Genomic DNA, 22984 nt, shown 5'->3' with positions numbered 1-22984 from the left:
TTCCATTTTTTGATTATTACAGTTGTACAAGCGACAATTTAGAAGAATTGCTAATAAAGTATATGTGTAATGTAAGTCTACCAGAAGTCAATCTAAGCTTGACAAACAAAAATGGTAAACAAAACTTGCTACATTGTATATGGTGTAAAGGGTAAAGTATGCAGAAAGCCAACAGTGACTTCCATACATCTACACAGTAAGATAGGCAATGCAACATACCAAGGGTGGGACGATGCTGTAGAAGTTCCGGAGGTGAATATTCTTTGCACTGCGAAATTCAGGAGCGAATACATCCACCAACATTTTAAAGTATTCTGTTCCTTCTGCTGAATTTCTGGTTAGGTCGCTGAGCACGAAATCTAGCTGTCTGGGGGGAAAAAAACAACACGGGATTTAGTATGTAATACAATTCAGCCATCAGTTCAATACTACTAATATTCTACCGACTATAGTAGTAAACATACTGGCAGGGTGGGATTTGAAGTTCTTTTATAGGAATGCAAGCATAAGTGTAAACACACTGACTTAAAGCACAACCATCCCAAAAAGAAGTATTTCCAAAAGGAGGGTAAAATCAGTAATAAGCCAGCACAAAACACGTTTCTAGGCAAAGAGACTCTTCTTCAGCAGAGCTGGGGTATAGACAGTTGTGGCTTGTAAAGTAGCTTAGCTCTACAATATATGGGCAGAGAATCGGGCACTAACTAGGATGAAGGGTTGCATCCATCTAGGCAACGAAGGAGGTCTGGTGTACAGAGGAGAACACTGCATTATAAGCGGCTATGCAGGAAATTGCCTGGCGCACATACGTGTATAGTAACTGAGAATGCAAAAAATTGTTTGCAGGAATATCGCATTGGTCCCAGCTGTCTAATCTGTATCCATTTAGTCAGAGCCAACTAAAGTGTCCGAGTCAGCCTGGACTAATTAGATAACGATAGATATAGATGTTACATTAAGGCTCATTTACACGCAAAGACAATCTTTCAAATGATGGAAATACTGACAGTTCTAGCGATCATTTTGCAAAAAAAACTAATGCATACTTATGCCCATTAGCATGTAAATGAGCCTCCAGCAGCTGTTTGCAAATCCCATGTGGCCTGGACTTTGCCCTCAGCAGCATTGTCTTTGCACGGGCTGTCAGCTGAATACAATGTAAACAGCTGCTCCCGTGGAGAACACAGCGTGCGGTCCCTGCTATCTCTCTCCGTCCGAACAATGGATTTTATGCTCACCTAAAAATCATCGTTCAGCCGAAGAGTGAAAGATAGAAGCGTTTAGAGGTAAGAGGTAAGAGGGGCAATAAACGAAAAAAAGAAAGCGTTCAAACTACTAAAGCAACAAGGCAGCGAAGAAGCGCTAAAATCATACAGGGAAAAAAACAAAATATGCAAAGATACGATCAAAACTGCCAAGGAGGAAGCAGAAAGACGGATCGCCAAAGAGAGCAAAAACAACCCGAAGCTATTTTTCAACTACATTAACAGCAAAAGGATTTGCAGGGAGAGCGCTGGCCCTTTAAAAAACAATGCAGGAGAAATCATTGATGATGGCGAAGGGAAAGCAAATCTACTAAACAGTTTTTTCTCAAGTGTATTCACAAAAGAAAAGGAAATGCCACACGAGATGCAGGGGAATAAAAAGAACCCCTCACAAAATATCTCATACCTAACGCAGGAGGAGGTGCGGAAGCGTCTAAAGAAAACTAAAATTGATAAATCGCCGGGCCCAGATGGATTACACCCAAGGATATTAAGGGAACTAAGTGACGAGATAGCTAGGCCGCTATACCTAATATTTCTAGACACTATCAAGACCGGTGTAGTACCATTGGATTGGCGCATTGCTAACGTGGTTCCAATTTACAAAAAAGGGAGCAAAAGTGAGCCTGGTAACTACAGGCCAGTAAGTCTCACTTCAGTAACGGGAAACATTTTCGAGGGGATTCTGAGAGATGCCATCGATGAGTACCTCAAGGAGATTAAGGGAATAACTCCTCACCAGCACGGATTCATGAAGGGTCGCTCATGTCAGACAAATCTGATCAGTTTCTACGATGAAGTAAGCTCTAAGCTAGACCAGGGAGAATCTATTGATCTTGTATATCTGGACTTCTCTAAAGCCTTTGACACCGTGCCACATAATAGGCTAATATACAAAATGAGGCAGCTCGGACTGGGCGAAAACGTGTGTAAGTGGGTAAAAAATTGGCTCAATGATAGAAAGCAGAGGGTCGTAATAAATGGTGCGTACTCTGATTGGACCACTGTCGCTAGCGGGGTGCCACAGGGTTCAGTATTAGGCCCCACTCTGTTCAACATATTTATCAATGACCTGATAGAGGGACTGCACAGCAAAATATCAATATTTGCAGATGACACAAAATTATACAATATAATTAATGCAACGGAGGACAATGTGCGGCTACAAACGGACCTGGATAAGCTGGGGGCTTGGGCAGAAAAATGGCAAATGAAGTTCAATGTTGAAAAATGTAAGACTATGCACATGGGCAGGAGAAACGGATGTCACCAATATACACTTAATGGGGTACCACTGGGGAAAAGTGATATGGAAAAGGATCTGGGGGTATTAGTGGATAATAGACTGAACTGGAGTAACCAATGCCAGTCAGCTGCTGCAAAGGCAAATAAAGTCTTGGGGTGCATTAAAAGAGGTATAGGGGCGAAGGATGAGAACATTATCCTTCCATTATATAAGGCACTTGTCAGGCCTCACATGGAATACTGTGTACAATTCTGGACACCGGTACTCAGGAAAGATGTTACAGTGCTTGAGGGGGTTCAAAGAAGGGCAACTAAACTAATACATGGAATGACGGGACTGGAATATGCAGAGAGGCTATCCAAATTGGGACTATTTACTCTAGAAAAAAGAAGGTTAAGAGACGACCAAATAACCATGTATAAGTACATGAGGGGACAACACATGGATCTCTCCCGCGATCTGTTTACACCCAGGACCACGACGGTAACAAGAGGACATCCGCTACGATTAGAGGAAAGTAGGTTTCATCACCAACATAGAAGGGGATTCTTTACTGTAAGAGCAGTTAAACTGTGTAACTCTCTACCGGAGGAAGTGGTGATGGCAAAATCCATAGAGGAGTTTAAAAGGGGACTTGATGTCTTTCTGGAGAAGAAGGATATTACAGGATATAATTATTAGGTCAAGTGTCAATCCTGGTATATAGGCAGGTAGGAACTATTAGGGGTTGATCCAGGGAACAGTCTGATTGCCATTAGGGAGTCGGGAAGGAATTTTTCCCCCAAAAGGGCTAATTGGCTTGTGGCCTTGGGGTTTTTTGCCTTCCTCTGGATCAACACAGTAGGATAGACAGGCTGGACTAGATGGACATTGTCTTCATTCAGCCTTACATACTATGTTTACATGCAACGATTATCGCTCAAAAGCCATCGTTTGAACGAATTGTGAGCAATAATCGTTGGGTGCAAATGGGGCTTTAGCCACAGCTGTTTATACCCTAGCTCCACTTAACAGGCTCTCTGCCTCGAAACGCACTTTGTGCTGGTTTATCACCAAACAGCCATTTTACCCACTTTATTTTGGATAGTTGTGACTCAAGCTAGTGTTTTTACGCTTTCGTTTGCATTCACTCATGTCTACTTCCAGTAAAGCATCCACCTGGCTGGCAGCAGCCTCACATAATCTTCACATCCTAGTCATCTACTTCCACAGCCTCACCATAGCCTTGAAAAACCTCTACATCACCACAGGGATGCTCCACTTATTTCATCCTTTTTGACAATATTAAAAAGGCTTACCTTGCAGCCTTCTGAGTTTCTTCTGACAAACCCTCCTCTTTCACCAGTTCTTCAAAGTTGACTATATCTTCTAAGTCTGGTACAAATCTAGGAAACAATTTAAAGAAAACCTGCATTAAAATAAGTACAAGACAAGCAAGCAGCCTTTCTCCATACCCAGCCCCAAGAAGTTGCTGAAGGGGAAATGAAGTTATACATAGCACCCATTCTAACTGGCCACACAGAGTCCTACACAGCAGGAACCACTATGGCTAATATATGGGGGTGGGGGAGCTTCAGAGCAGAGATCTTCCTCTATGATATCCATATGCTCTAATAAGGCACATGGACAGGGGTTGTCCAAATGGGACAAGTCCTTTACATGATAAACTGCTCTCTGCCTTGCAGCCCAGTATGGATGGCTCTGGAGTTTTGACTGTTATTTAGGGTACGTTCATATGGGGCGTAAAGGCTAAGGAATGTCCACTGCGTAAAGTTCCATGACAAGTTCTGCAGCATTTCTACATAGAAATCTGTCAAGCTCCGCACTGTAGGTACAGATATTGACCAGAAATTAGCTGTGTATCCACAGCTGATTTTAGTAGTTACACAGCACCCCTCACCTCGGAATACATGGTGTTTGTCAGCGCCCCCCAGCATAGGCTCCCCAGCAGCATCTAGTGATCTCAGATCCACTGGTCAGGTGATGTGGAATAACCTGACCAGTGCCACGGCGCTCACTAGAAGCTGTCAGAGGGCACCAACAGCACCATGTACTCTGCCCCATGTGAACGTACCCTTGAAATTGTTCTTCAGTCTCCAACAGGTCCTATAGTAAGTGAATTGATTATTGAAATGTTTGCGGACTTTCGCAAACTTATTTTGTTATTGCATCTAAAAGTTAAAAAAAATGAAACAACTTTGCAAATAGTCTTGATCAAAAGAAGTTGTGCCGTTTTGTGATTACAGCTCCACTGTTGAACTTTGTGTCCCCATGGTAACAAACTACAAGGAAAACCCTGTATAGTCTGATCCTGCAGTCATACTCCATTCAGTCCACTACTACTTGGTAAAAATCAACTCAAATATCACTGCAAGCAGTTATATTTACCTGTATACTAACACAGAGATATATAAGGGCAGGTACAAAAACCACTTCGGTCCAGTGTGGCTCACTTTGAGATGCAGGGCAACCTTCTGGACTGAATCGTACGTGGCGTCAAGATTAGGTTGTAAGACTGCATGGTGCATTACATGTATCAATTGCATTTGGCACCCTTTGAATGTGCAAGTGTAATACTAAGCATCCACTCCCCAATCCCCCAATATGTGGCTGCTCATCAGTATCTTGCACTTGTGCAATGCTCCTTTGCAATCTGCCTGTCTGCATTCTGCTGGGTGTTTGTATCTGTCTCTGTATATCTTTGTATTAGTATATAAGTAAAGATGGCCATTGACACTACTACTTGGCAACATACCTTCAGTATGGAGGGAGTATGAACTGCAGGAGCAGACTACACATGATTTTGTTCGCAGTCTATTGCCATGGAGATATATATCTCCATAACCACAAGGTTAACAGTTTTGATCAAGACTATTTGCAACAGGTGCCTAATTTTTCATTTTAGATACACTACACGATATAAGACTGGTTGTAAAGTTCTACATGCCATTGAACCTATCCGGCCATGTGTATTACTACAGAACACTGACCGAAAAGTAATAACTAAATATTGCTTTTCCAGGAATTTGAAGATTTATATGTATACCTGATTGCATTACTGCAGCAGTGAAGGCCACCAGACCGGATCATCCTGACATAGCCCATTGCATTCCCTGCAAAGAAAAGTACCGCTGAGCATCAAGCAGCCATAAGAAAAAGGCAAGAAACGGGAAACATCTGCTGCCACCATTCTCAAACAAGAACCCGATCAACATTACTCAAGTTCTATTACTACTTTACTTTGGGAGTTTCTCAAATTATTATGCAAACAGCAGATTTTTAAATTATTTTAATAGAGTTACAATTTTTTTTCTAAGCCATTGTAGCTCACCGATCTGGCTGATGAGTTGCCTGAACTGGTCCAGGTAGCTCTGTCCATCGGGAGTGAGGCCAAGCTTCCGGATTCCACGGTTAAACTTTTCTGCTCTCTCAAAAGGATACTGTAAGGGGGAAAAAACAAGGATGCAGGAAATTAGCTGCAAATAAGTAGAAATAGGCAAAATAATTGAATATCTCCCATTCAGACCATGGCAGGAAACACGATATATTCCACCATTACACTTGAATTTACCTTCTGGTCATTTTGGTCCTTAACTTCTCTGAAAAACCGAATATCCTTGATTAATCGGGACTTTATGTGCTCGTCGTACATAAACTGGCTAAATATATAAAACTTCTTTCGTAAGAACTGGTATGTAAAATTGACCTGAAAAAAGAAGTATAGGAGGAAAAAAAAAAAGAGAGTTGACACCTTCAAAAGGAAACACTGAGCAAAAAACAAAACTGAGAAAGTTGTCCCTACACAGCGACTACTTGTCCTGTCACTTCCCTACACTCTTCTCAGGAAGTCACAGCCTCCATAGGTGTGTCTATAATGGAGGAAGAGCTTCTAGATATCCTAAAAAATCTCCCATCAGGTAAAGTGCTTGGCCGTGATGGGTCCACCTACCCTGTATTACTAAAACTACTCAGCAGGACCCCCCCCCCCCCACTCCTCTGCACTAGAATTACTTCTAGTGCAGAGCATGAGGGGTGAAAGGCGACAAAAAGATCCTCTTTTTGCTTTTTTTTCAATGCCCCCACTGGTCATATTAACTTGCTTATGTTCATAAATCAGTCTAGAGTCTTGACCAGTGATGGGCAACCTTTTGAGCTTGGAGTGTCAAAATTCGCCCAAAAAACGAGCAAAAAAAACATAAATTTGCGATATTTATAGTTTAAATAAAAATGTATAATTGTAATGTATAACTGTATTTAATAAACCTAAAACACCCATAGCACAGACTCTCGCTGCCTCCCCCTCACTTATCTCAGTAAAAATGAGCCCCCAGCGTTGACAGCGCCCCCCACAGCGGCCCCCAGCAGCGACTGCGCCCCCCACAGCGGCCCCCAGCAGCGACTGCGCCCCCCACAGCGGCCCCAAGCAGCGACTGCGCCCCCCACAGCGGCCCCCAGCAGCGACTGCGCCCCCCACAGCGGCCCCCAGCAGCGACTGCGCCCCCCCACAGCGGCCCCCAGCAGCGACTGCGCCCCCCCACAGCGGCCCCCTCAGCAGCGACTGCCCCCCCCCCCACCGGCCCCCTCAGCAGCGACTGCCCCCCCCCCCCACAGCGGCCCCCTCAGCAGCGACTGCCCCCCCCCCCACAGCGGCCCCCTCAGCAGCGACTGCGCCCCCCCCCCCACAGCGGCCCCCTCAGCAGCGACTGCGCCCCCCCCCAGCGGCCCCCTCAGCAGTGACTGCGCTCCTCCCCACAGCGGCCCCCTCAGCAGTGACTGCGCTCCTCCCCACAGCGGCCCCCTCAGCAGTGACTGCGCCCCCCCCCTAGCGGCCCCCTCAGCAGTGACTGCGCCCCCCCCCCCACAGCGCCCCCCTCAGCAGTGACTGCGCCCCCCCCCCCCCCCACAGCGGCCCCCTCAGCAGTGACTGCGCCCCCCCCCCCCCCACAGCGGCCCCCTAGCAGTGATTCTGCCCCCCACAGCGGCCCCCTAGCAGTGACTGCGCCGCCCGAGACCCACATACTTACCTCCTGGAAGCTCCGCTCCTCCTGTGCCTGGCGCCGCTAGCAGAGATGATCTCCGGCGCACACTGTGACGTCAATGTGCTGTCGGACGCCTCCTCCCGCGGATGCTCTCGCGGAACCAACAGGTAGGAGACGTCGGGGGAGGGGAGAGGGGGATCCCGGCTGCACACTGACATCACAGTGTGCGCCGGGATCAGCGCTGCTAGTAGTGCTGGTTAGTGAATACCAGCAGGGAAGCCACGGCCCCTGCCAGTATTCACTAATGGTGTCAGCTACTATGGCTACGCGTGGCAGCACTGACACGCATGTCATAGGTTCGCCATCACGGGTCTAGACGATCGTTCAGAGGAGGAGAGAGAAGGGTTAAAGACTGATCTACCTGACACCAGTCTGACAAACCTGCTAGTGAAGAGCTCTATGCAGCTTGCTATGTACGCTCATATATCGAGGCCGCATATGCCAAAGAGTTGAACATTTGTAAGACAACCCAGTTACAAATCCGTACTTTGTTGCTTATCGTTTAATCTACCTCTCGTCACATTCATTGGGAGACACAGCAAGACCTTGGGTATAGCTGCTACCACTAGAAGGCGAGCACTAAGCGGAAAGAGTGTTAGTTCTTCCCACCACTTATGTCCCTCCTGCAGGCAATGAGCCAAATCCCTTCGTAGGAAAACAGCAGCAGCCACACAAATGAATGCATGACCGCAAAATAATGCAGAACGTGAGAACAACAGATGGTGCCAGGTAAAAATCAGAAAGGATTAAAGGGGTTTTGTAACCACAACGGTTACATGTTTTTTCCCCAGCCTGTCTACCCAGACGTCACAGCTGATGCCAGCGCCGAGTATGCCCTCATTTTTGTTTAAGGAAGGGCCCAGCTGCGGGATGGGGTTTTGTTGTAATGACAAAACTCCTTTAAGGATTCCATCTGGAGAAAAAAATAAAGAATCTGTGAAGACAGGAAAAAACTGGGTGGGTGCTGTGTTCCCCCAATGAACGGAACGAGAAGTGGATTTTACAGTAAGCAACAAAAATCCTGTTTTCTCGTTTGTGTCATTGGGGAACAGAGCAAGATCTTCCAGAGCAGTCTCCACGGGTGGGACAATGAGAATGAAGATAATGAGTATGATCATTATCCCATTACTAGTGGGTCCAGGAACTTACAGGTCCAGGAGGGAATTTAAGGAAATGTGTTCTGCAGAACTGAGAACAAGGTTGTGAGGACTAGGAAGAGGCCTTCTCACAAGGGAGGCCAAAGCACTTGCCAAGATCCTTTTATGACTGGGAAGTGTCTACCCTCTAGTGTAGGACACCTACTAGAAAGGGTGGTACCCTAGCATTTTCAGTTACCAGATAATAGAACTATAGTAGTGTGGGATAGGAAACAGGGTGGATGCCCTGTGGTGGTAAACTATCGAAATGTATGGGATTACCCCTCTTTGCTAGCGGTACAGGACAAACTAAAATTATGGTTAAAAACCCAAGTTGAAAAATAACCTCACGCCTAATCTATCAAGTGACAAGTGTCCATCCCAGGACTGGTCCAATATTGTGTACCGTCAAAGAACTGGAAGCTGAGACTCAATGCACCATAGTGCACTGGCCATCTTCGACCTGGCTGTGGCAACACTTGTGTCCTCGCATGATTGCCTAGATAGGCCGATGATGCTGCGACCTTCAACGGAACGAGAGCAAAGAATGGCCCTTAAGGAATCTGTACTACAGTATACTAAATGGAACTGTTGGAACCACCCTGGCAAGGAAATTTACCCCACAGGAGAGCAATTGATGTAGGAGAATTAAGAGACTAGAACAGCATTCCCTACTGAAGTCCATGTGGTCCGACCAAGCTAGACAACATGTTCAACAATCTGATCCACAACTTGCCATTGCCTCCAGAGGAGGAGAGCATGGGATTGGGAGAGGGATTATCTCTATGGGTGTGATTATGCAACTATATGTCTGTTAAAGTAGTTTTGGAATGAGAACTAAATAGAGCAACTGTCTGATACTCCGTAAATATGTAGGTTATCCAATACAGTGGGCGGACGAGGCAATCACTCCTCTATGGAAAAGAACATTGTGAATGATTAACACTAGTGCTAATTGCCAAGTGTGATCATTAGGAGCAGCGGGCAAAACAGTAAGTTAAAACTGATTTAGCTAAATTCCTGCAGGATGGGCATAGCTGGTGGGAGTAATATTTTTTCTGCTTAGTGTCCGCCTCCTAGTGGTAGCAGGTATACCCAAAGTCTTGCTGTGTCCCCCAAGAAAAAGTGATTTTTAGACAAAAATCAATGCATTTCAAAAAAAATGTCTGCATAATGAACAAAACATAGACCATAAAAAATGCCTACTGTTGTACTCATGATCCCAGTGCCATGTGTTCGAATGGAGTTTGCAATATGCCGGATATTGATGGTGTTTAGGTGTTTGTTGTTACTGGTTCTCTCTACAAATATCTGCAAAGAAATGGGAACATGAAGAATAGAAATATTAAGAAGGGTAATAACCTTTCAAACAACTTATACTCCTCTAATAGCCCGTGTGTCTCAGTCTCTGTAATAGACTTTCATTTACAAACTTTGTTTTACCACTGTAAATAAAGTTTGAAGTGGCTACCACTAAGGGTCTCTCTTCCAGCCCCCCTGCAATCCACTGACTATTAGGGATTGAGCTTCTATAGTTACTGGGATAGTGTGGGACATTTTCTTAGCTGTGAGGAAGCAGCTATCTTCGCAGGCTCAGAGATCTGCAGACAGGGTCGACAATTTCCACAGTCCCTGCCTCTCCTGCTGTTAACAGCATGTGTGTCTACACATTATATTGTGCCAATCAACCATTTGGTCTGAATGCCCAAAGCGTCCCAGAAAAGGGGGGGACTGGCATTCTGATACTGCCTGCCTGCTGATTGGTCCTGAGACAGAGCAATACAGCATGGGAAGTCAAGAAAAGGAACCACAGGACAGTGAACTACTGGCTGTATGCTAGGCCTGCAACACGCCCCCTGCCTGAAAAGTGACTGCAAAACAGCAGGGCAGCAGAAAAATGGGGAAGACCACATGAAAATCAGAACTTAAAAACAAGAAACAGGGTGCAAACAGCAGCAAATGAGAGGGTAAGGAGAACCTGGTGTATTTTATAAAAACGCATTGAAAACTCTGCTACACTTCAGGAATACTAGGTTAATAGACAAGTTATATGCCTATATATTTGTATATTCACCTTTAAACTTCGGCTACACAGGGGAGTGCGATATCAGGCCAAGAACCCTGAACCGATATTGCGCTTGTTAATGTGCATTTGACCTGCAGATGCAAGGAGTTTTTCATGCAAAACCGCCTCACATTACTTCTGTGAAAGTGTGATCCTCCGGCAGTTGTTTCACGCCTGTCCGAGGATCGTCAGCTGTTTCCCATTGATTTCAACGACAAACATCACATCGCACGGCATGCAAAAAGTTCGACTGTCCTATGGCCAATGAGTTCCGAGGAGCGTGAAAAAAAAAGGACATGCAGCGATTTCTTTTTTACCTCGCAGCATCGCTGTTCATGTAAATTATAACTACTCTACATAATTGAATTATAATTCAGAGCTGCACTCACACTTCCGATGGTTGCTATGGGAAACCGGTGAGACACTTGCCATCAGACAAACGCCTTATAGCTCAGCAGAGCCCATGTGCACTAAATGTTTTTACATCAGAACGCTGCAAGGTAGCTGGTATACAGACTACACTTGCAAGAACATCCAACATACTTGCAGATGAAACCAGCAAAGAAGGTCGGGCGATTTCAGTTCTGAATCCTGAATGCACCTCTGATCAGTGAATAATACGGACTATAACAGCACTGGTACTAAAAGAAATATATTCATGTGTGATCATATTGTATGTATAATGATGTTTGAAGGTAGATTAATGCCTCATTACTACAAGAATGATCTCACCGAGAACAATGTAACGCGAGAAATATATAGTCTAATATCATAGTGAGCATTAGAGAAGTTATATTAACTAAGCAAATAGTGGGGCAACTAGTAGGAGATGCACTGGAATAACCATTATGTGATGGAAAGCACACAATCTCCTACCTGGTTATTGAGGTTGTAGAGGTAGCGAGACACAAACACATGAATGTTCCTCATGATCTCCAGAACATCCAAACCCTACAATTAAAGGAGCAGAATTGGTCATGACCCTCAGTTATCAATCTTCCACAATTAAGGTTATAGGACTTAGGGCTAGTTTCACCAAAGTTTTGATCTGAGGTCAACGAAAGCGGACCTAAGATCAAGTAGGAAAACGTTGCACCAACATGGGAAAATCTAGGTTCAATTTGATCCACCGATTTGGTAGAACAAACTAGTTAAACTTCGTTTACCAGCTGAAATCCAAGATGGCAGACCAAGGCTGATGGGCTTTTCCTGGGTGCTGACATTACACCCACATTCGATGCTGGTAGCCTTCATGCTTTTATCATCACTAGGAGTACTAGGAAGATCACATGACTACAGTCACCAATCACCATGTGCAATACATTTCTTCTAAGATTCACAAAGCCAAGTTCAACTGATCTGCGATCGAACCTAGATCAAAACGCGTTGGTGCAACACTTTTGCCTTAAGCCAAGTTCAACAGCTGATTGCAGTTTAACTAAACCTGGATCAACATTACCAGTCCATACATGGCGAAAAGGCAGATGGGACCAGATCATAGCAGCTTCTATAACAAATTTGCACTTTATTATTGCGTATGTATTTGCATATGTGTGGTGGTGCATTTCTTCATGCATACTTACCTGTTCTAATGTCTGGCTTGGTAAATGAGGTTCAGTCATTGTTAAGCCATAACGCTGGGTGGCCAAATTTCGCATCTCGCTATACGTAGCCCAGTCGTGAAGCGCCACAGTTGTCAAGTTATAGAAAGTTTTATCAAGATAATGGGTTACATAGGCTGCAAAACAAATGAATAGTTATTGCAACTTATGAATGAGAGATCACTGCTATGCAAAAAAAGGACCAGCTCTGCTGATTATACTATATACACACACAGTCCATGCCAATAACCTATATAGTCCCCGACAAGGAGGTGGGGCTATCACTTGATTAAGTGCACAAGCAATTTCTTTTACAGAGTCAAGGTATATGAAGTTAATACTGTTGTGCTACATATATGGAGTTTACTCTACATTACCTTTGATGTCAATGAATCTGTCAAAGAAGCGGATTGAATTCAACGAGAAGAAATGAGCCAAGTCCTTCATGCCAGTTTTAAATGGATTTCTTTCATCCAACTGAAGGTGAGTATGAACAGACAGGCGGAGATCCTTCTCGATTTCTTTACATAGTTTGTCTAACAGATGCTAAAGATGTAAAAGCAAGACATCAGTAAAAGCAAGAACTGGTATCGTGTTTGTTAGTATAAAGCACATTCATTCAAAAGGAATACTATTTTGCCACTTTCATGCCAGGCAGCCAACGGCAAAACGTATTAGAAATACTAGCACAAAGTTCACTCCCTTGCCAGCTTTGCAGGACAATGTGACCAGTCAGTTACACCATCACTTCCTACGCTTCAGGGTATGAATATAACCATTTATAGCAATCAACATTTTACAACAGATGTCTGCATCTATTATACGTGGTCTTCTCATGACACTGAATGCCAACTGACCAGGTGATCCAACAGGTAATGATAAAGGTTCACAACAGACTACAAAAACCATAGCAGAATTATCCAATAATTACAGAAATCCATCACAGACTGGATGCTGCAGACCCCCTTGTATTACTAGAGTAACACTATAGGGAACGATAAAACGCACATACCTCTGTCAGAACTTCCATGATTTCCTTATCATAGCACTTCAGTAAGATATTGTAAGACTCCAGGTGTCTAGCATGCATCATGGCAGGAACACAGCTCCACAACGCACTGAACATATACTGAATGAAACAGAAACGTGTGAATACATTGTTCTACAAGCGATTTTATATAAAAAAGGAGAATTGAAGATGGTAAATTGGAGCAGGCAGTGTTACATAGGAGATTATAATCTTCTCTAGTGTCAAACTGTTTGTCCACCTTTGTGTAGTCCTTTAAGACCCTTTTACGCACAGTGATTATCACTCAAAATTTGCTCAAAAGCCATCTTTTGAGCGATAATCATTGCGTGTAAATGCGTGCCCATTGTGCACTTTTCGTCCATCGCTGAGTTCAGTACAGCTTAAAATCTGTTGTCCCTGATAAGAGGGACCGCAGGCTGAGTTCTCCGCAGGCAGCGCTGGAGAATACTGCTGTATTTAGAGAACAGACCACCCGCTGTTCTCTAAATACATGCAAATGAAGCTACTTAGCTTCTAATGGGCTGTTTAGCCCATTAGTAGCGCATGCAAAATGATCGCTCAAAACTGTCAGTTTCTGATCAATTTTAAGTGATCATCTGTGTGTGTAAATGGGGCTTTGAATCCCCTACTAAATTGTTAGCTTATATGGTTATGTTATATTGGTAGAGGCCAAGGTGATCCAGGGGACTTTCTGCTTTTGTGCAAGACTTCTATCTTTAATAAGACTTTAGCAATCTACTGCAGATTCAATCAATCAATGCTGATCTGTGCAATTCTGAGGCCGATCATACATATTACAGGAACATTAACCCTTTCCAATCCAATTTGTATCCTGGTTTTCCTAGGGGGCTTACTCTTTTTCTGCTGTTATACAACAGTGCTATATGCTGGCTAAAGCCAGTACTGCATGAGGTGACACGTGGATAGGCTCCAACAACAGAGAGGCTGGCAATATACAGTAAGAGAACCCCGACGGACATCTTCCAACATTGGAGCTGTACAGCCATAAATCATAATGTCTTCAGATGTCAGACAGTGGATTGGAAAGGGTTAATACAGGGCCACACTGGTGATTTTTTTTATATAAGGTAGCTACGATCACAGCTCATCCTCCTGACTGTTTATTTATGGTTTTGTAGCTTATTTAGGTGAATACATAAATGTGATAAGTGTTTTCCCTGCAGCAGAGATGGTACAGATTCTAGCTTCTCATGTAATGCTGTGCTGATGCATCATGGGATTGATAGTGCAGAATAGTGAAAGTAGAGACAGAAATCTCAGCTTCACCATGGTGCCTAAAAAGCATCAGACAGGAGGCGGCACTGCATGGAAGTGACTGCAATATACAGAAGAGACCTCCAGAATGTGACAGACAATTAGGTGAGGGGTGTAGGGTTGAAAAACAGGTTTTCACTGCAGTGGCCATTTGAAAGCCATACTTCATTTTAAGCTATTGTACGCTATACAAGGAATCTGCCAGAGATAAAGGAGTTTTTCAGGCAGCGCCGACCGTCCGTGCCGGGATACACTGGGGTTGGAGCGGAAGCTTCTGCACTGACCTCACTGTATCCCGGCACTGACACGGAGTGTGTGCCAGGTTAGTTTCTGAATTATGGGCAGCCAGAATATAGCAATGATCGTATACAGTAATCATATGACAATTCTAAGTAGTCACTCACATGTAACCTGGACGCATCCACTGCATTTTCATACACATCATCTAAATAAATTGGAAACACTGCTCTATGCCAGTACAGAAAACAGCAGTCACATTGTGCCCGGACTCTACGAAGGAAGAGTGAACATTCATCAGATTGCCGTATTTCATAGATTTGCCATCTGTCACTTCAGTACTTGCAATGGCAGCACAGCAGCTACAGAATATGCATAAGCAATGGGATATACCTTTCTCTCATCTCACTTATGAGGTCCAGCTTCTTCATAACCAGTTGGAGTGGTAAAAGCTCCTCATCCTTAAAGGTTTTCTGCAACACCAGACAGGTAAAATAAGTGTATTATATGAAACAAAGTCATTCCAGGAGTGAATGTACCAGTGACCCACGGGATTCTTACCATTTGTGTCCCCACATTCAATGCTAGGGCCACTACAAGCCTCCTCTGCCTTGTGCTAGGACCATTCAAAGTGTTCTCTGCCAAGACCAGCGCAGAGAGGACATCTAAACGCTGTTCGCTGTATTTCTTGTCTGAAATTACCCTCTTCTGCAATAATAAAAGCAGCAAAAAGTTACAAAATAGGAAGTAAATTGAATGAGAATAAAAAAAATAAATAAAACAGTTTTTCACTGACCAAAATTGCTCTTGCTTGTTTGATTACAGAAGGGAATGTGCGGAACCACTACTTATTACAGGAACCACTTTACATAAGGGAATTAAGGTCCTTTTACATGCAAAGATAATCTTTCCAAAATTGTGAAAGATTATGCGATCTATTTACATAAAGTGTTAATGGTTTTAATGGTCATTAACTTTATCATCTTCATTTGCATGTAAAAGGACCTGTAGGAGTAGTTTGCAGAGCCCAGCCTGTGATTAAACACATGCCCAGCTGTGCAAACAGCTACAGACACATTCCATTGTTCTACTCCTGGCTAGTGTAAACCTGCCGCGAGGAGAACATCCTGCAGTCTTTCGAAAGATGAGCGAAATACATTCAAATGGGTATTTGCTCAGGTCTTTCAGTGGTTGAACGATGGATTTTATGTGAAGTAAAAACCATCATTCAAACGAAAACTGCAGGATGCCGGCACTTACATGTAACAATTAATTTTCAGCCATTTGGACGAATTTTGAGCAATAATCGTTGCGTGTAAAGGAGCCTTTAGACTGGGGACCGCTGTGTATAAGCAGAAGTCAACCAGTCACCAGGAAGTCAGTGCAGCGAGTGCCTTTTTTTAGCAAGTACAGACAACTATAAGCTACAAGCAACTAAAAACAGTCCAGGAGAAAAGACTGTCCGATAAGAGCTACACAAATGATTCTTAATAGTAAAAGGGCCTGAAGAGCTGAAGAAGTCTTACCTTTGCAACAGCTATGGCAGCAAGTGCTTGATACTGAAGGTGCTGAGCAATGTGACATACAGAATCAGCGACCACCATACTTCTTCTATGGAAAGTGTGCTCTATAGCCTGGTTGGAAGACAGCTGTGTTATTTGCTGATCGCCACGGGGGAAAAAAATACTAAAATTAAGTGAATGGACTAAACATTGTGTCAATACGATTTCCTTTTCTATAAATAATCTTCTCTGTGGCGGCATTGCAAGGTAACAGATACTAAGATCCCTGCAGATTACAACTGATCACTGGGGATCCCAGACAGCATGACACCAATCCATTTATTTTCAGGAAAAGGAATAGTCCAGCACTTGTGATACCACCAGTTGATAGCCCTCATTGAGCCCAAGAATAATCCAGCATGAAACGAGTATAGCACTAAACACTTTCATATACGCTTTGGTCAATCGTCCTGTTCTTATTCATGGCGCAGCTAGCATACAAAGTCACTACTAACTATTTAAAGGGAACCTGTCATCAACTACAAGCCCCATAAACTAAGTTACAGTGCTTACAGTTTAAGTGATGTGAAGTCAGGGAAGCCCCTTTTCACACTTGCCCGGTCCCGTGTTCCCGTGAAACTTTGTTTATGGTGCTTATAGTTGATGATAGATTCCCTTTAACCCATTAACAACCAAGCACGGTAAATTTACGACGCTTGGTCCTGGGCTTTAATTCCAGCCAATAGTAAAAATACAGCGGGGAATTAAAGCCCATGCTTTTGCAATCAATCAGTAGCAGGTCAGATTCTCAGCTGTTAGTCACAGCTCAAAACCTGAAGAAAAAGGCAGGAGTGGTTTTTAATCCCTTATGCCTTCTTTCCAGAGTACACAGCGCTCAATGAGCGCTATGTACTAAGAAGTGAAAGTAGAAGGGTTTCTTCCACTACTGAGTCGGCAGTCACGTGATCGCCGGGATCCCCTGGCACAGCAGAGCTGCAGGGTCCTAGCAGACCCTGATCAGCTCTGCCAGTGACTATTGTCAATACAGGGGGAATGTTTTCCCTATAACTGGGGCTCCTATGGATGCCTCAGCTACAGTGGGAAAGTGTCAAATAAAAAAATATGTGAACATCCCTCAGAGGTCTTATATGCTGTCTCCATATTAGACTCCATGGATAAACTACACGCTCCCTTCCTAAAATAGTGGCCCCCAAACACCATATAAATTACCATTTATAAACACAACCACATAGCCCTGTACTCCTCCTCCGGACACTGACCCCACGAGATAGGACCCCCATTCCGTCACCTCTCCTTCCCTCTATCCCTCTATCCAGACTACTCTCCCTTCTTCATTTTTAAGTAGGTTGGCCCTGACCAGGCCATCTTTGATTTTGTGATTTCTTGGATGAGGAAGTTCATACATAATCTAAGAGTTTTTAATCATTCAGAACAACATATATGGAATTGTCATTTACCTAATTTGGTATACTGTTTGATTCTAAAAGCAATCACACTGTGTTGTACCTGATAAATACTTCCTTGTCAAAATTTCAAAATGTAATAAAAATGGTTACAAAAAAAAAAAATTACACGAATAAGTTAAATACAATTACAGAATAAAATTAACAATATATACATAATATATTAACCCTTTCCAATCCAATTTGTATCCTGGTTTTCCTAGGGGACTCTTTTTCTGCCATTACACAACGGCGCTATATGCTGGCTAAAGTCAGTACTGCATGAGGTGACACGTTGGATAGGCTGCGACAGCAGAGAGGCTGGCAATATACAGTAAGAGAACCCCAACAGACGTCTTCTAACATCAGAGCTGTACAGCCTTAAATCAGAATGTCTTTAGACATCAGACAGTGGATTGGAAAGGGTTAAAAGCAGACACCAACCAAAACAGTCACCGTATGCGCCCTGTAATCCAAAACCATACATCTTATTTATCAAAACGTCCAAAACAAAAATGAGGAACTCATTCCCATACTTTATTTTAGCATAACTATACTAATTAAAAAAAAAACAACTATAAATGTTAGAGAAAAAAAAAATAAATCTTTTTTGAGCTTTTTGCCCCAAATAAAACAAAACAAAAGTCAGTGAAAGATATAAAAAAAATAGTCCCGTTTGTCACGGAAGACATAAAAAAGATGCAACAAAAATAATTTTGGTAGCTGAAGGGAAAAAACATATGGCAGTTAAACCATCACATGAGTAATAAGGCTGTCCCACTTGCTAACTACATTGAACTGTATTGAATAAAAAAAAAAATAAAACCTAAGGCCCTTTTAGGTCTCACGTCCACGGGCGCGTCAGACCCGCATGTGCGAGCCTGCAGCGGTATCCAACCCTGCCTGCGGCCAAGGACAGTGTTTACCTGCCTGGGTCTTCACTGCGGATCGCCGTCGGTTGAGCCAGCGCACATGCACAGTAGGGATTTTTAAAAATGTAAATCTCCTGCTTTCCTGTGGAATCCGCAGTGCAAACAGGCCGCGGATCGGACGGCTTCCATTGACTTCAATGGAAGCCGTCCATGTGGGAACCGCAGCAAAACGGAGCATGCTGTGATTTGTTTTCCAAACCAAAAGGTCTGCAAATCAAATTCATATGCTTTAATTCATGGGCGGATTGAAATGCAGATCGTCCACAATTCACGTTTGCCTGTGGACATTGGGCCTTACGCGGAATGATTCATGTTCAAAAGAGCGAAAGTGATGATAACTGTTCAGTCAACGACCAATTATTCACTCATCGTTCATTTTATGCAGGACTAAAAATCATTGTTGGCTTCTTCACTTATCATTCAGTTTAAACAGCGCACTCAGTCCTCCTCATTCACTACTATAGCGAATGTGAACGACTGAAGGATTTTCTGTTTGAATGTGCCAACGATGTATCTGCTGTATAAACAGGCTGCTGCAGCGAACTCTGACATTGTTCACTCATTCAAAGGAGAAATTGTCTCGACTCAACGGCCCCTTACCTTGAGAAGCTCTACCAGTCTGCACAAAGCTTTAACGGACGTCTTGGTCATAGGTTTCTGCATAGACATGTACAAATTCATTGTTGTTTTGATGATGTTACTAAGGCTACAGGCATAAAGAAAACCCTGAAAAAAGACAAAAACACAAGCAGATAAAGGATGCGTTTTAGAGATATTAGCTGAGAAGGGTTAGAACCCAACTGTTAATATCCATTCTATACAGCAAACTACAAGGATCAGATTAAACCAGTCACTGAACTGTTAAACACATTCCCGACAACACAACTCAAGCTTGGTCTCAAGGGAAGTAGGAAAAGTTAACACAAAGTGCCAGTAGAACAGATCCCTTCTATACATAGAATGAAATGTATCATTTCCCATGTTTGGATCCCTTGGGACACGGTCACACGGCGGTATTCTGCATCAATATTTGCGAGTCACAATACAGAAGAGATACAAGTGTTTCCATTATACTTTTGCTCTGTAGGTTCCACTCCTAGTTTTTGGCTTACGGATACTGGTGTAGAATACGGCCTTGTGAACACGGCCTTAGTGTCAGAGATTACCGTGCAGTAAACAATACCTGTAAAAATACGTTACATCTGTTGGTCAGGTCTTCAGCAAATTTTTCAGTTTTTTGCTCTTTTGACAATATGGATTCCATCTTCATCATCCAGGAACTTACAAAAACATAGAATGACTGGACGTCTCTTAAGAGAAACAGACATTTCTGGATTACTATTAAGAAGCTTCACAAGTTCAATATCCCCTTTTATCCCAAAATCCGCTATGTTCAAAGCTCTGTGTGCGTGTACAATAAGAAAACCCCACTGGTCATGGAAGTGATGCCTCTCCCAAACCTTGTTTGAAACGTCTGTTCACCACAGTGTTCAAAGTTTAACCATTGAAAGGTCAGCCGTAGCAGCTTCTCATCAGTTCACTGATAGTCAGATCTGCTATTCTTCACCTGAGGATAGGTCATCAATTGTGGAAAAACCTACATTTTGGTATTTTAATGTAGACAGCCACATAAAGGCGTTTTTATGAGACAAGTTGTATTTTTGAATGGCATCATTTAGGGGTACATATGACATGAAGCAATTTTTCTTTCTAGGAGGGACCACAATTTAGTCATTGTTTTTTGGGCTTTGCCTTGTTTTATGGAGTTCACCGTGATGTTTACATAACGCTATCTTTCTTTTGACAGTCAGCACGATTACAGGGATACCGAATTTATAGGTTCTTTTTATATTGTACTACTTTTGTAAAAAATATGAAAAATTTGTTTGTCGCCACATTCTAAGGGTGCATTCGGATGACCGTATATCGGCTGAGTTTTCACGCCCAGCCGATATACGGCGTCTCTCTACAGGGGTAGAGGCTGGAAGAGTCGGGAGCAGTGCTCTGAGCTCCCGCCCCCTCTCCACCCCCCTGCACTATTTCCAATGAGAGGCGGGGCGGAGCTAATTCCCAGAACTTAGCACCGCCCCCGTCCCACCTCCTCTCATTGCAAATAGTGCAGAGGGGCAGAGAGGGGACGGGAGCTCAGAGCACTGCTCCCGCCTCTTCCAGCCTTCTCCCCCTGCAGAGAGAGATGCCGTATATCGGCTGGGCGTGAAAACCCAGCCGATATATGGTCGTCTGAATGCACCCTAAGGCTCATAACATTTCTACTTTTCTATCAAAGTAGCAACATGAGGGCTTGTTTATTTACAGGATGACTTGTAGTTTTTATTGATAATCATTTTCATGTTCTACTTAGATGCTTGTCATGAAGGGGTTGAATAATTGTAAGACTGCACAAGTCAATAAAATCACTTGTTCTATTAAATTATTCTCATTTGATTTGCAAACAGCTGAAAATTTGTGGAATGAACCTAACTTCTAACAGGGGAATTAAGTAATTTTGATTACAACTGTACTTTTTGGCCATTCATGATTTTTGAGAGGCAGGAACAATTTTTTAAAACACATTTTTAATAGGATGAATAGGATAGTTAGGACATTGGTTGTTCTGAGTTAGCCCCTCTTTTTAGCAAAAAATAAATACAAAAATTGTAATTAAAGCTAAAATAAAGAAATAAATTCATTGGAAAACGAGCACTGAATAAGAGCTTGTGGTTTGAAGCAGACCTACTTGGTTAGAGACTGAGTCTTGGTTTGAAGGTAGCTTTCTCTCTGACTCTTAATGGAATGTAAACTCTTCCGGTCGATTAATTTGGCAGCAGCTGGAACCTTTTGAATTAGAAAACTGTCGGCATACCAAATTACATTGGCTGTTAATGTGATGGCTGGTACCTAAAAACACAGGGAAGAGAAAAACTATAGTGATGCGGCCAGATGTATTTTGGTGACATAGTCAATCAGGGTGAGGGATCTGAAATCCTCCGATACCCTGCTAAGGTGTACGATTGTGACATTCCTGGAAAGGTAACAATGCTAATAGCTATAAAAGCAATTCACTGGTTAATTTATTAAAGGGGATGTCCAATGAAAAATATTGTTTATAGTTGAATCCCGCTTAAAAAATTTTAATTAAATTTAGAGACTTATGAAAGAAAAAACAAAGCTTTTATATCCCCAGATACTCCAGGACCAATGTTAGAATAGTGCCATTCTAACATTCAAGTTTAGCTTCTGTCCTCCACTTCAAAATATATATCCACCAATTTTACCTTCCGGGGTCTTTATTCTCCCAAAATGGTTAATCGGGGGGAGGAGGGGGGGGAGGTGGAGGGAGGGGGGGGAGGTGGAGGGAGGGTGAGTGAGCTGGGGAGGGGTGAGGTGGAGAGGGAGGGGGGGGGGATGGGGGAGAGCTGCCCAGCCACCAGAGTTTCTTCGCCGGCACATCCAACGGCAGCAGATCAGTGGGACAATCTATGGTCCTTCCTTGACTAGCTCGCAGGCTAAAGCTGGAAAAGGCATGCCCTGCTTGGGAGCTCGCCAGCAGGAGAGACCACCGCCATCTCAACCATATGTTCATCAGGGCTCAGAGCAGCAGCTGGAGATCTTGTGACAGCGGCTGCCACCTGCCAAGCAGGCAGCCCACATGGAGGTGAGCGAACCTCACAAGGGAGCGATGAGAGAATGGCTTTGAACATATTTATGCCCCCTGTAAACTGCTAGTAAACCCCTCCTGCCTCCCCTTGTCCCACAAGACCCCCTGCTGTGTGTGGCCTAATGAAACAGCAAGACTCTTCCTCTTTCACCTCCCTGGGTTCACGGGGCACCTTTAATCTACAACTGTTTCTTCTAAGAACTCTGCCACCTGGTCTGTAACTCAGGCACCTTCTCTACCTCTATGCTTGGTATGCAAGCTCTCTGAAATCAGGGAACTTTGTTCGCTTCCCACTAGGAAGGAAATGGAAAGTTATATTAGCTGACTGGAAGGATTCCCAGAGGTCACCATGGTGCATTCCTTGATTTTTTTTCCCTACCATTTTTTCATTGTAAAGTCATCCTATGCAACATTTTTTTAGAATGGCTGTGGCTCCTTGTTATAATTACGAATAGACGAGCACTTTGTCCATGGAGTTTGCTTGGTCTATAACCAAGCCTTTCCTCTTTTTCTCAGACTTTGTTGGGTGTTCTGT

At 43.4% G+C, this 22984-nt stretch overlaps 1 protein-coding gene across 1 annotated transcript in view; it reads right to left on the bottom strand.

Annotated features, from left to right (window-relative positions):
• WASHC4 (WASH complex subunit 4) overlaps positions 1 to 22984 on the bottom strand; it is a 66223-nt gene that overhangs the window by 4431 nt on the left and 38808 nt on the right. The window contains exons 13-29 of the mRNA XM_066591450.1: positions 21529 to 21689; positions 19975 to 20101; positions 19392 to 19517; positions 16421 to 16528; positions 15456 to 15602; positions 15288 to 15367; positions 15062 to 15167; positions 13365 to 13481; positions 12730 to 12898; positions 12335 to 12489; positions 11628 to 11702; positions 9893 to 9997; positions 6083 to 6217; positions 5843 to 5951; positions 5558 to 5624; positions 3810 to 3896; positions 220 to 367 (exon numbers count right to left, since the gene is read on the bottom strand). Coding sequence (XP_066447547.1) covers positions 220 to 367; positions 3810 to 3896; positions 5558 to 5624; positions 5843 to 5951; positions 6083 to 6217; positions 9893 to 9997; positions 11628 to 11702; positions 12335 to 12489; positions 12730 to 12898; positions 13365 to 13481; positions 15062 to 15167; positions 15288 to 15367; positions 15456 to 15602; positions 16421 to 16528; positions 19392 to 19517; positions 19975 to 20101; positions 21529 to 21689 — 2022 coding nt within the window. The remainder of the gene's footprint in view (positions 1 to 219; positions 368 to 3809; positions 3897 to 5557; positions 5625 to 5842; positions 5952 to 6082; positions 6218 to 9892; positions 9998 to 11627; positions 11703 to 12334; positions 12490 to 12729; positions 12899 to 13364; positions 13482 to 15061; positions 15168 to 15287; positions 15368 to 15455; positions 15603 to 16420; positions 16529 to 19391; positions 19518 to 19974; positions 20102 to 21528; positions 21690 to 22984) is intronic.

This window comes from Eleutherodactylus coqui, chromosome 2 (assembly GCF_035609145.1).
Source record: "Eleutherodactylus coqui strain aEleCoq1 chromosome 2, aEleCoq1.hap1, whole genome shotgun sequence".
In the NCBI taxonomy this organism is placed as follows: Eukaryota; Metazoa; Chordata; class Amphibia; order Anura; family Eleutherodactylidae; genus Eleutherodactylus; species Eleutherodactylus coqui.
Note: the sequence above shows the minus strand (reverse complement) of the source record. Positions and strands in the feature narration are given on the sequence as shown.